This window comes from Diabrotica virgifera, chromosome 5 (genome assembly GCF_917563875.1).
Source record: "Diabrotica virgifera virgifera chromosome 5, PGI_DIABVI_V3a".
Lineage (NCBI taxonomy): Eukaryota > Metazoa > Arthropoda > Insecta > Coleoptera > Chrysomelidae > Diabrotica > Diabrotica virgifera.
Window position 1 is genome coordinate 54,809,939 of NC_065447.1, and position 14,938 is coordinate 54,824,876.

General features: G+C 32.7%; 1 protein-coding gene across 1 annotated transcript in view; it reads right to left on the bottom strand.

The window, feature by feature from the left end:
* Positions 1-13,331, bottom strand: part of LOC114339250 (protein lin-37 homolog) — a 43,601-nt gene extending 30,270 nt beyond the window's left edge. The window contains exons 1-2 of the mRNA XM_028289878.2: positions 12,982-13,331; positions 4,541-4,714 (exon numbers count right to left, since the gene is read on the bottom strand). Of these exons, the coding sequence (XP_028145679.1) occupies positions 4,541-4,714; positions 12,982-13,160 (353 nt within the window). The 5' untranslated portion in view covers positions 13,161-13,331. The remainder of the gene's footprint in view (positions 1-4,540; positions 4,715-12,981) is intronic.
* Positions 13,332-14,938: the final 1,607 nt, after the last annotated feature.

Below are 14,938 nucleotides of genomic sequence, written 5' to 3' on the forward strand. Positions count from 1 at the left end.
CATCCCTACAATTATTTACTAATGAGTTTTCTATATACTGATAATATTGACCCCAGTTAGCCCTTTTGTAATTTCTTTCATTAGAGATTTTTAGTTGGCTAACATTATTTAAATTTTGTTGATTTATATTAATTTTGCAAATCGTTGGAAAATGATCGCTACCTCCAGTATCCTCACATACTTCCCATATTCTTATTCCATATAACATATCACTAATATATTCTTTTCACACCTTTTCTTGCACTAATATATTAATTATACATAACTTGAAAGATAGCAACTAAACGCCATACTGTCTGTATGCGCATGCTCGCAGTATTATGAAATTTTACTCTCAATCGCGCCTAAAGAAGTATAACTTCAAAAAGGGATTATACAAAAAGTATCAACTCAGACAGCGCAGGTAATGACAACTTGGCTTCGAACGGAACAATTACAGGGAAGCATCCTTGTAGGCCGCGCAGTAGACATCCATGTAAAACAAACTCATTTTATTTTCAAAAGCATCGATGTAAACCTCCTGGATGGCATCGCGCTAAACCTCCACCGCGACTTACCTACTCTGTTCTCTGCCATTGAGTACAATGTGTTTGTTTTACATGGATATCGACATCCACCGCAACCTCCACCTCCACTGTGACCCACTTGTTCTGTTTTTACCCTTAGTTCTGGCATTTTGACGTATTCAGAGGTACCAAACCAATTAACTTTACAATTGAGGATCAGTTTAGTTAAGGTGATACAGTAGCGATCAACAGGTAGCCAAAACGCGTTCCAAGTTTGCGGCTGTAATTTTGAATATTTTTTCGAGATATTTGGCACACCTATTCGTAATATAATAAAGAATGGCGGTACAGAGCCCAATTTGAAAAATATATTAATATGTGGAAATTATTCTGTAATTAAATACAATATTAAAAAAACGAGCCTGTACCGCCATTAAGAAGAACAAAAAAATACAGTTTCTTCAAATAAACTTTTTTATCCGATGCCTAGATTTTGTGTCATTTTGGAACTACTAATGTAATAAAAAATTTTAGTAGTTCCAAAATGACACAAAATCTGGGCATCGGATAAAAAAGTTTAATTGAAGAAATTTTATTTTTTTGTTCTTCTTAATGGCGGTACAGGCTCGTTTTTTTAATATTGTATTTAATTACAGAGTAATTTCCACATATTAATATATTTTTCAAATTGGGCTCTGTACCGCCATTCTTTATTATATTACGAATACGTGTGCCAAATATTTCGAAAAAATATTCAAAATTACAGCTGCAATTTTGGAACGCGTTTTCGCTACCTGTTGATCGCTACTGTTTCCTCTTAAGGAAATGATGGAAATACGGCACCCAGCTTAAGCTTCTCCTTAACTTTTGACACAGGGTTAGCTAAGCAAAAGCTTAAGTAGCTATTGAAATACTGGCCCTAAATACTCCATTAAAAGTCAATAGTCATTGGCTGTGATTTGACAAATCATGCCAGCACATCTTTTGCCTAACAACTGGTTTTGAACTTTCATCTTTCTTTCTTTCTTTCTTGCAGTCATGTTTGCTTTAACAGAAGTTTTAAATCTTTTATACCCCCCTTAGCCCGATCAAAGAACAATCTGACCCCAAAAAAAAATAAAGGAAGGATGAAAATTTGAAAATAGGTAGTTAAAATTGTCTATTATTATATAAGAAAAAGTTTACAATTCTACATCCCCTCCATTTTACAAAAATGGAGGGGATACCCCCTTCTCGGGGGTGAAAAATATACATTCAAAATAAGTCCGGAATTGGATAAAATGACTGATTCTAAAAAACTTTTGTTCTATAGAGTTTTTTCACTAAGTCAATACTTTTCGAGTTATTTGCGAGTGAATATGTTCATTTTTAACAAGACAAAACATGTTGTTGGACGGTTTTTCGCAAATACCTCAAAAAGTAAGTATTTTATCGAAAAAAATTCTGAGCAAAAATATAGCTTATAAAAAATTTAAAAAAAATGGTGTAGGCATGAAGTCTATAGACCCAGTAGAAGCAGAGTTGTAGCTAATGAAAAGTAGGTTGTTCTTCGTCAAATTCCAAATCGAATATTTCAATGTGAAATAACCAAAAAACAAAGCACTTTTTGGGGAAAATTCATTACAACTTTTTTAAAGCGTGTACAAAAAGGTTTATTTTTGTTTATCAAAATAAATTCTAACATTAAAAGTAAGTGAGTTACGCTCAAAATATTGTTGGTCTCTCTTATTTTTTGGTAAAAAGAATCACGAAAATCGCCCCCTAATTAGCACCCCAAATAAATTTAATTGTTATCGCTTCACAAGTTTATTTGATTACGTATTCTCTATATGATCTGTAAGTTTTATCGGTTCAAAGTGCTTATTTTTGAAAAGTCTGTAGTTAACATGGCTTGAACGAGTAACTAATCACTAGTTTAGGCAAATTTTGAACAGCCATAGCATAACCAATTTTTGTCTAAGAAAACGAAAAATTCAAAATATTCAGGAAAGCAAAACGTACATTTTATTACTCTTTGAGGTTTTTGGTATTACTAATAATTTAAGTTAACTTGAAAAAAATTGGAATTTTTTTTCAAAATTAAAAAAAAAATGTTTTATTTTAAAACCAATTTTTTCCAAAAATGAGCACTTTGAACCAATGAAACTTATAGATCATATAAATATACAGATAGATCATATACAGTCCCTGGCCATATTATTATGACCACCTATGAATTTTTACAAAAATCAACTATTCCACTAGGTACGTTTTGTTTAAAATATGATTTTTAAATTTAATTTCGTTATGCAATGTTAATGTTATGCGTTACCTATAATACATTTAATAATAAACACCCATAAAATATTTGAAAATATTACATATTAATATTTTTTTAATATTTTGTTGAACTTCTGACCTTAATCAGATGGAAACTATTTGGAAGCTTTTAAAACGAGAAATTTCCGATGAACAGGTCACTAACGAAGTAACGAAATTGTTTTGATTAAAGAACTACTATATCGTTGAAACCACAATAACAAATTGAAGAAAAAAAAATTTAACTGCATTCAAAGTATGCCACCACGGGTACTAGCGATAATCAAAGTTACAGGGGGCTCAGCAAAATATTAAAAAAATACAAATATGTGATACTTTCAAATGGTTTATTGCTGTTTATTATTAAATGTATTATATTTAATAATAAACACCATAAAAATATCACATATTTTTATTTTTCCAATAATTTGTTGAGCCACCTTTAACTTTGATTAGCGCTTGTATCCGTCTTGCCATACTTTGAATGCAGTTAAATTTTTTTTTTCTTTAATTTGTCATCGTGGTTTCAATGATATATTATTAGTCCTTTAATCAAAACAATTTCGTTAGTGACCTTTTCATAGGAAATTTCTCGTTTTAAAAGCTCCCAAATATTTTCCATCTGATTAAGGTCAAAAGTTCAACACAGTATTAAAAAGTAAATAAACATGTAATATTGTCAAATATTTTATTGGTGTTTATTATTAAATATAATATAGTTAATGTACAACATTAACATTACATAACAAAATTAAATTTAAAAATCATATTTTAAACAAAACATACCTAGTGAAATAGTTGATTTTTATAAAAATTCATAAGTGGTCATAATAATATGGCCAGGGACTGTACATAAGTAAAGTAACTTGTAAAGCGGTAACAATTAATTTTATTTGGGAAGCTAATTAGGGGGTGATTCTCGCGGTTTTTTTGCCAAAAAATAAAAGGGACCATTAACATCTTGAGCGTAACTCACTTACTTTTAATGTTAGAGGTTTTTTGAAAAAACAAGGATAAACCTTTTTTTACACACTTTAAAAAAGTTGTAATGAGTTTTCCCAGAAAAGTGCTCCGTTTTTTTGGTTATTTCACGTTGATATATTCGATTTGGAATTTGACGAATAAGAACCTACTTTTCATTAACTACAACTCTGCTTCTACTGAGTCTAGAGTCTTCATGCATACACCATTTTTTTCTTGTTTTTATAAGCTATATTCTTACTAAGAATATTTTTTTCGTTAAAATACTTATTTTTTGAGTTACGAAGAACCGTCGAAAAACATGTTTTATTATTGTTAAAAATGAACATATTCCCTCGCAAATAACTCGAAAAGTATTGACTTAGTGAAAAAACTCTATAGAACAAAAGTTGCTTAGAATTAGTCATTTTATCCAATTCCGGACTTATTTTGAACATATGTTTTTTCACCCCCGAGAAAATATTTTTCACCCCGTATTTCCCAATTTTTGTAAAATGGAGGGGATGTAGAATTGTAAACTTTTTGGTATATAATAATAAACAATTTCAACTATCTATTCCCAGATTTTCATCCTTCCTTTATTTTTTTGGAGGTTTTCGACAAGTTTTGTGTTCATTGATCGGGCTACCTCTTTTTAAATTGTCCACAATGTAAGGTTTGTCGCTGATACTAGCTTAAATTTTAGGCTAAATCAATTCCATTATTGCACCAATTTGTAAACTGCCAACAAATAAAGCTTTGTCAGATATACTTACTTAATGATGGGTTGTGGATTTCTTGGTTGATTCTGCATCCAAGCACGACAAATCGGATAAAGTGGAGTATCTTCTTCAAATCGGGCCAAATCAACACTTCTATCAAATAATTTCATTACATATGTATGATGGTATGGAGTAGGCATATTTTCAACTTTTCGCTTTCTGCTTTCTCTAAAAATTAAAATCACATGAGTGAATGTTTTTTGTATAATGAAAATGTAATGCTTAATTACTAAATTCTATTTAAAAATAATTTATACCAGTTTATACCAGTAAGAATCATACAGTGAGCACGTAAAGGTTGGAATAAATTCATTTTCTCGAGAACGGACGATTTTGGAAAAAATTCCCGAAACAGGTCAATTTTTATTTTTAAATTGCGACTTTTTGACATATGTGTCATACTAGTGACGTCGCCCATCTGGGCGTGATGACGTCATCAATAATTTTTTTAAATGAGAATAGGGGTCGTGTGATAGCTTATTTGAAAGGTAATTTAATTCTCTATTCAGTAATATAAACAATAATATAATTATTTATACAGCGTGTCCAAAAAAAATTTTTTAAATTAAATTTATTGACATAAAAAGAAGAATGTGTGTAATTTATTTAACTCAAAATACATTTTACTGCTATCAGAAAACAGGAAATAATGTTTATTTAACGAGTAAATATCGTTTTTTGCTTAAATTCAATATTAAAGCCGCCACTCACCTTCCTCTTTTTGAACATTTAATTTTTTTACATTTGAACATTTGATTTAAGAGAAAAGCAATGATTATTTTTCAAATAAACATTTTTTTCTGTGTTCTAAGAACATTAAAATGTATTTTGGACTAAATAAAAATTACATGCATTCTTCTTTTTATGTCAATAAATTTAATTTAAAAAAAAATTTTAGACGCCCTGTATAAATAGTTACATAAATGTTTATATTGCTGAATAGAGAATTAAATTACCTTTCAAATGAGCTGTCACACGACCCCTATTCGCATTTAAAGAAATCATCGATGACGTCATCACGCCCAGATGGGTGACGTCACTAGTATGATACATATGCCAAAAAGTCGTAATTTAAAAATAAAAATTGACCTGTTTCGGGATTTTTTTCCGAAATCGTCCATTCTCGAGAAAATGAATTTATTCCAACCTTTACGTGCTCATGAATATATTTATATACCCTAAGTTTTGCTGACAACCAAATAGTGATTGAACAAGATGAAGATGGCCTCAGTTTTATGATGAGAGAAGATATGAAAAGTAGACTAGGACAAACAAGAGACTGCATATATGATAATTGAACCTGATACTGTGGGATAAGAACATCAGCATAAAAACAAAAAGAAGAATATACAGTGAGCACGTAAAGGTTGGAATAAATTCATTTTCCCGAGAATGGACAATTTTGGAAAAAAATACCGAAACAGGTCAATTTTTATTTTTAAATTACGACTTTTTGGCATATATATCATACTAGTGACGTCACCCATCTGGGCGTGATGATGTCATCGATGATTTTTTTAAATGAGAATAGTTGTCGCGTGATAGCTCATTTGAAAGGTAATTCAATTCTCTATTCAATAGTATAAACATTTTCATAATTATTTATACAGGGTGTCCAAAAAAATTTTTGTGAATTAAATTTATTGACATAAAAAGAAGAATGTATGTAATTTATTTAATTCAAAATACATTTTACTGCTCTCAGAAAACAGAAAAAATGTATATTTAACAAATAAATATTGTTTTTGCTTAAATTACATATTAATGCAGCCACCCACCTGCCTCTTGACAGTTTAAACATTAAATTTAAGTGAAAAGCGATGATTATTTTTCAAATAAACATTTTTTTCTGTTTTTTGAGAGCAGTAAAATGTATTTTGAATTAAAAAATTACATACATTCTTCTTTTTATGTCAATAAATTTAATTCAAAAAATTTTTGTTGGACGCCCTGTATAAATACTTATTGTTAATGTTGATACTACTGAATAGAGAATTGAATTACGTTTCAAATGAGCTATAGCACGACCCCTATTCTCATTTAAAAAAATCATCGATGACGTCGTCACGCTCAGATGGGTGACGTCACTAGTATGATATATATGCCAAAAAGTCGTAATTTAAAAATAAAAATTGACCTGTTTCGGGATTTTTTTCCGAAATCGTCCATTCTCGAGAAAATTAATTTATTCCAACCTTTACGTGCTCACTGTATAACACCATGACAAGGGTATCCTCACTTATAGGTGTGAAAATCGGATAATAAATAAGAAAACCAAAAACAAAATAAGAGCAACAGATGTGGAAGTCCTAAGGAGAAGCTGCAGAGAAATAAGAAGAGATAGAATAAATAACATCGAGATTAAGAAAAGAATGGGAATGAACTCAGACATAATAGACTATCGAACAGAAGAACTTGGCATGGGCATGCCAAAAGAACAAACCAAAAGTGTTAAATAAATAGAATGACAGAGTAGATGGAAGAAGGAAGAGAGGCAGACCCCGAAGATTGTTCAGAGATGAAGTGAACGAATCAATGGAAAGAAAAAATCTGCAGAAAGGGGACTGGCAAAATGGAAGGAACTGGAGAGAACACTTAAGTGAAGGAATACAGTGAAAACCGTGGAAATCCTTAGTATATTGTTGTAGAATTGTTTTTTTTTTTCGTAAAGAAATTCAGAAAAAATTAAATTTATATCAACGATCCATAAAATGATAGTTTTTCATCACCCTGTATTTTCATCACCAAAATTGTTTAGAATTTAATTTTGCTATTAAGCAAGTGTTTCGGGGAAAAAGTGAAACGACTAATAAGTGATTCGACGAAATGCATGGGACATGAACAAACATTTCGGTGATTAGAAAGTGGACATCGTTGACGAAAACAAAGACGGCTTTAAGATCCTTTCCGGAAAGGTTTTTAATGTGGTGTACAATTGTATGAGGTTTTAGATGTTAAAGAAGAAAGTAGGAAATAACTAATTATGATATCTCTTGAAAAACGACAAATTGGAAAAGTTCTCTGGAAAAATATTTGTTTCAGAAGAAATGGGTATGAATGGTTTTGAGAGAGGCGTGTTTTTGATAGAGTGGGAAAGATGAGGTAGAAAGGAGAAGAAATTAGGAGTCAGAATTTGGCGAGAGACGAGAGGACACTGTGTAATTAACATCGGTGGAAGGCAGTCCAGTTTTTTGTTTTAAAAGTTTAGTAATCAGTGTAGAGTGTGTGTAATCGGCCTTTGCGAGCAGAATCAAGTGGAAACCAAATTGTCGACCGGTTGAAGAGTCAATTTTCCTGGTCCGAGGGAGCTTCTTTTGTTTTGTCTAGAACGAGTAGCTGATTAATATCTTTTTGCATAAGATATCGAACAAGGAAAACTGAGTAACAGAATTCGAGCAAATCCTGTATGATTTTTGGAAGCAGTCGTGACGAAAGGGACTTTTTCGCAACATCCAGAGAGAACGTGTTTGGGAGAATCAAGGACGGCGCAATCCAGAGAACGAGGCAGTGAAGAAACAAAAAGGTCAGTCAAATTATTTGTCGGAATGGAGAAAATTTGTTTATATCAAACCCATATTTGTTTATTTGTTTATTGAACTTTTCTTTACGCAGTTAGTCATTTAAAATTTAAGAAATCAAGTCAAAAGAAGAAAAGTAAATTTTATTAAATTTAGTATGAGTAAATAATAAATTAATTAAATAATTTTTTTGTCAAAACAAGGAGATATCAGAGTTAGAGTTTAATTGATTAAGTAAGAGATTGTTGCAACAAAGTTTAAATTTAATATTTTTTGAATCACATGTACACGGCTTATTTCATAAAAACAATAGATTACATTTATATGATATTGAGTGTTTTCAATTTCCCTGTTTCCACCCTGGAAGAAGTAAGCAATCAGAAATATTAGAAGCCACAGATCACAGGTATTGTATCCAATACAAAATTAGCCCTGAGAATAAAATTGATTGGAAAATTTAATTTGAATTTAGTTTTTGTTTTACATAGGCAGTAAATAAAATAATTGAATAATTAATTAAAGTAAGAATTTGCTAATCAATCTAATTAAATAGATATAATAGAGCATAACAATATATAGGAAAACAGATTATGGCATAAGTGCTATAATTTTTAGCTTTAGTGCTTTTATTGTGAACCTAATACAGTCGAACCCACTTATTAGAATATCGCTTAAAGGAATATCTCGGATTAAGGAATAGAAATTTGAGGTCCCGAAACGTTTCTATTAGCGACCAATGATCGGTTATTAGAATATCCCAGTTATAGGAATATTTTTAATTGTCACCAAGGCTATTCCAATAAGCGGGTTCAACTGTATTAGCAGGTCGATTAAAATTAACAGGCTAGGTCTGTTACTAAACTAGTTCTGAGAGAATCAGTGGCGTAGCGTAGTAGGGGCGGCACTTTTTAGGGGGCGGCAAAATTTAACAATAAATAATAAAAATATTAAGTAAATACTTAAATATTTGAACTATTTTATATTTTTATCGCAACTACAAATTGGGAACGATTGAAAGGAGCACGGAATTTTTCATTACTTACTTTGTGACGAATTCGGGGAATTCCTTTTCTTTGAATGATATTTTGTAGCGACGGGCAACAACGTCTATACTGACTTGTGGGAATTCCCCGTTTACGAGTAACAATCAGCGAAAATGACTTTTATTACATACAGTTCAGCAAAGAATTCAAGAAATATACCCTAAAGCTGAATTCGTACCTTGCTCAAATCATTCGTCAAAGATAGTTTGTTAGTTGAGGTGATTCACTAACTTTTTTCGGCACTTTAGAATGTTGCTATTCTTTTTTTTTTCCTCATTGACACATCATTGGGAAGTTCTGACAGCTACAGGCAAAAGCTTAAAAAGGGTTCAAAACACATGGTGAAATGCAAGAGGCGATGCTGTAAATGTGACATGGCATCATTACAAAGATATTCTCGTCACTTTGGAAAAACTGACAGAGGCAGGTGAAAGCTTAAACACTAGGATAAATGCAGGTGCTTTACTAGTTTCTATGCAGTCATTTTCCTTTCTTTGTTTTTTGGGCCTATGGCAACCAGTTCTATATGAAGTGAATGATGCACAAATATATTTAAAAACAAGCGGACTTGACATAAGATTGTGCGCTCAGAAAGCAAATGCTTTGCAGATGATATTGACAGAGATAAGGGAGGAATGGGCAAATGGCGCTGTAGATTATGCAAAATATATGTGTGAAGAACTTGGAATTTTCATAAAAGCTCGGAGGCACAAAACAAGAAAGCATATTTTTGATGATGGAACTAGAGATACTAACTTGTCTTGTGAAAATGAGTTGTGACGAAAGCTGTTTTCTTCATTAGATAGAGTTATTGTAGAAATTCGTGAGCGTTTTCAACAGCTACAGAATTTAACGGATAAGTTCACACAACACTAAATGTAATCTAGACCATGCATCTGACAAAATTGACGAGCAGGATTTCAAGTTGGAAACACTTCGACTGCGGACTTTCGTTGCTGCTACAGGCAACGAAAATAAATGGATTAATGCAGACTCACTGGAATTATTTAGATTTATTGTTAAATCCAAGCTGGAAGATACTCTGCCCAATATTTTGCTCATGCCCAATAGCTGTCAGCCAGCTAAGATCGAGAACGAGTACTCTAAGACTAAATAATTTGGCTATTTTGTCTATTGAGGAAGAGGTGTGTGATGCGATAAACATTGACGGTGCAATAAAAGACTTTGCTCTTAAAAAAAGTAGACCTATAAATTTTTAATTGAAGACGGAAGTTTTGTTTTTAATTCTAACAAATACTCATATTACTTTTCAATAAAAATAAATATCTAACATTATAGTATCGTTCTAGTTCTAATTAGAAATTTATTTTATTTAATCTTGTTGATCGTCATGGTGTAGGATTTTAAGTGAGAGGTACCTAAGTTATATCAATTTATCTAATTCGTTAAAGTAAAAGAATTTTTGTATTAATAAACGTGATTGTAAAACATAGATAAACTTTTTATTTAAAATCTAACCTGTATAATGCAAAATAATGATACTGTTCTCGCCGAAAAGTTCTCTATAATTAATGTATGTAATTTATTTATTTATTTTACGGGCAAGCCCAATTCTATAAAAATACATTACATTTTTTAATTGAACATAAATACATAGTGTACAGATAAAAATAATAGCATAATATAATATAAAAAACAGACATACAGAAATATAAATATAATATAGAAGTAAATATGCAATAGGAAATAATATCATAAAAACAAGTTAACAAATTACAGACGTTTCACTCAAATATTGATCCCATGTAAATTTCTTTTAAAACAACTGATGGAGTTGTCGAATAGTTGTAAATTGTAAAGGGAGTTTGCTAAATTCAAGACTCTGGGTACGAACGAAAAAAGTGAATAATTAAACCTATGGATAACATACATAAAATGTTCGCACTTGTCTAGTGGTGCGAGGTGGTACAAACAGTGCAATCTTATTAAGTACTTGAGAACAACTACATATACCATTTAAGATCTTGAATAATAGCAAAAGGTCCCTTTGTTTTCTCTGGCTTGCAAGAGAGGGGACCTGCAGTTGATACTGCCATACGGTGTCATCTTGATAGGTATGAAGCTTAAAAGCAATGTAACAGAAGAAACTATTTTGGACTTGTTCAAGTTTCCTAATGTAGACCAAGTAGTGTGGGGACCACAATGAAGAACAATACTCGAGGTGAGACCTGACCAAGGAGAAATAAAGAACTCTAATACTGGATATGTTTGTAAAATCACGAGTTGTTCTTTTTACAAAACCCAGCATTTTCATAGATGTTTGAATGACATTGATGATGTGAGTATTGAATCAAAGAGAATTTTTCAGTGTAATCCTTAAGTCCTTGATTTTATTTACAGTGTTGAGCAATTGGCCATCAATGTAATAGTTTGACAATATTGGGTGGTGAGTACGGTTAAAGTTAATTACATGACATTTGCTGGAATTAAGGTTCATTCCATTAAGTGAACACCATGCAGAGAGGTTAGTCAGTTCTAATTGCAATATGGCAGCATCATGTATGTATGGCAGCGTAATGTATGTATAGTATATATTTTTGGCATATGCAGATGACGTGGACAGTAGTGGATCTAGGGGTGGGACACGATGCACGAGCCCCCCCCCCCAGACGGATCAAAAATACACTAGATAGAATACACTTTTATTGGGGTATATTCCAGACTCCTTGAGTTTGTACCCTATGTGCCCCCCCTAATCGATTTTCTGGATCTGCCCCTGGACGTGGACTTAGTTGCCCACACAACATGCAAACTAGAAGAAATGTATACCACCTTCTCAAATGCCTAAAAAAATATGGGCCTGAAAGTAAACGAGGAGAAAACTAAGATGATGGCATCAACACCCAACAATAGAGACAGAAACATAGGTCACCAATTCACTGTTGATAACTCTACCTTTGAAGTGGTGGACAACTTCACATACTTAGGCTCCCTGATCACCAAGGAGAACATTATGACGGAAGAAATCAAGCGAAGGATCATCCTAGCGAACAAATGCTATTTTGGACTGAGTAGACATATGAGAAACAGAAACTTAAGCCAAAAAACAAAAATAACCATATACAAAACTCTTATACAACCAGTGTTGACATATGGATCAGAGACATGAACCATTTCCAAGGCAGATGAAAACCTTCTGCTTATATTTGAACAAAGGATCCTGAGAGCAATATTCGGTGGCACCTGAGGAGGTACAACTACGAGGTATACCACAGATATAAACATATATTTGATGGTAAAGACATAGTATCTCTTATAAGAATAGGAAGACTAAGATGGGCAGGACATCTAGCAAGATCACACCATAACAACCCTCCTAGAAGAATCCGTATGTCACAACCTGTGGGAAGTAGAAATAGGGGTAGGCCAAAACTTAGATGGAAGGATGGTGTAGATGAGGATGGGAGAAAAATAGGTGCAGCAAACTGGCAACGGTTGGCAATGGATAGGACTAACTGGCGTAATGGACTTGCGAAGGTTGAGGCTCTTTCATAGGGCTGTAGCACCATTGATGATGGTGGTAATGTATAGTATACATTCAATTAAAATACCTAGATAAGAGGACAGCAAAATTGTCTTCCACAATGGAGCCCTAGAAACTCATTTATAACCAAAGACTGAATGAAGTGACGAGAAGAGGCAGGCCCAGAGCATGATTTAAGGGTCAGCTGGAAGACGATTTACAGGGTGTTAAGAATATGGAAAACCAAGGAGAAGGAATGAAAGCAGAAGGAACAGACCATGACCCACCAAGGGTTGTAGAGTCAATGGTGATGATGATGCAATACTTAAGCATAAAGTAGTACCATACTACAAAAAACTATTTCATTCAGAGAGGTTAAAATTATATTACCTGTGGATTCTTTTATTGTCATCCGAAGAACCACTTTCATCATCTGACGATTGTTCGGTGAGCTGTTTTAGCACTCCTTTAAGTCTTCCTTTAGCCATAAGGTAATCATTTCCAACATTTTCCTCTTTTACTTCAATTTTGATGGGAGACGATCCCGAGAGCCTACGTTTTTTGGTCATTCCGTATTACTAATCAATATATTTTGTACTTTATTAATTAACCTATTTTCTCAAAAAAACGACCTTATATCTAAATGCACTTATAATATTAGTATATTTTTATATTTAATTTTTAAGTTTTGTGTTTTTTTCAATTTGTTTAGATTTAGTTAAACGTTAAACTTTGACAGATGACAGATCAAAAAAATTTGGTTATGTTGATTTCGTCTACAGGAGAGCCAATCTTTATTTTCTAACTATCTTTATCTTAGACAAGGAAAGGTTATAGTCAACTAGATTTTTCCAGTGGCGGGGAGCCTTAGAGAAATAAAAATAAGACATTAAAAATTTATAATAAAATAATATAAATTAGCAAGTTCTTTTTAACAGTTTATCAGTTGGATGAATCTCAATGAAACTATTTTCATTCTATTTCTAGAGCCTTATGAACAAAAATTATGATGACAAAATGAAAATTGCATTATTGAACAAGTAAAATACATTTCAAAGTGATGGCAAATGCAAAATACGAATATTATGATGGCGATAGTCTTCAATGCACCTGGTGCTCAGAACGGGCCTTAACTCATAGAGTTTTGTGATAATTTGCTACAAAATCAATGCAAACTAATTACTTGAGGGGTTTATGAGGATGCTGATTATGACGGCGATGGTCTCCGAGGCATCTAGTGCTTAGGACAGGACTCGCCTCCTGGAGTTTTGTGCAAATTGGATACAAAATCAGTGCAAACTCGTTGATTGATGGTTTTTGGGGTCGCTGAACACTAATATCATGTCGGCGATAGTATTCGAAACACCTAGTGCCCAGGATTGGCCTCGTCTCCTAGAGTTTTATGTAAATTTTATACAAAATCAATGCAAACTCGTTACTCGGGGAGTTTCTGGATCGCTAATTACGAATATTCTGATGGCGATGGTCCTCGAGGCACTTAAGGAGGCCCAGAAACTCAGAACGGGTCTTGTTTCATGGAGTTTTGTGGACATTTAATACAAAATCAGTGCAAGCTCGTTATTCGATAGATTTTGGGCATGATGAACACTATATCATGTCGGTGATGGTTTCCGAGGCATCTGGTTACATCTTTTGATAGGATGGATTTTCAAGATATTTAACAATAGGTACAATACATCTGCTATGGATATATCTGATTAATAATCGGATCTATTTATATCACTATCTATATATCTATCGTCGAGTCTTAATCTTTCCATTTTTGTACATAAGCCTCCCCTTATCTTTTCCACTGGTTTCTCTCCAGCGCTGTGGTCATCCCTGTGGATCCGGCATGCTTTTTGAAGTCATCGCTCCATCTCATCTGAGGCCTAATTTATATAAATAAAAAAATTCACTATCATCTCTAGAAGATTTATAAAGCTATTGATAGGTAACTCTATTTTCGATGGCCTAGAAGCAGTACCTCGTAAGTACCAAAAATTTAACAATCACGCTTTTGGCGCCGCAGTACTGATTTAAACCTTTTCTACCAATCACCAAAAATATAAAGACGAAACGTACTTTTCATCATGTGCCAATACCTCGCCTAAATATTTTTGAGTGCAATACCTCGTATGTGTTTATTTTGCTTTGATAGTTACGCCCGGTTTCATAATCAGTTAAAGTGGACTTTAAATTTTAAGTTAGTACCTTTATCCATACCATACCGGAAAACAAAACTCCGGGTATATAAAACAATAATCAGGCCCATAGTAAGTTATGGCTGCGAAACATGGGTGGTGACACAGAAATCTGCCAATGCATTAGATGTGTTTGAAAGAAA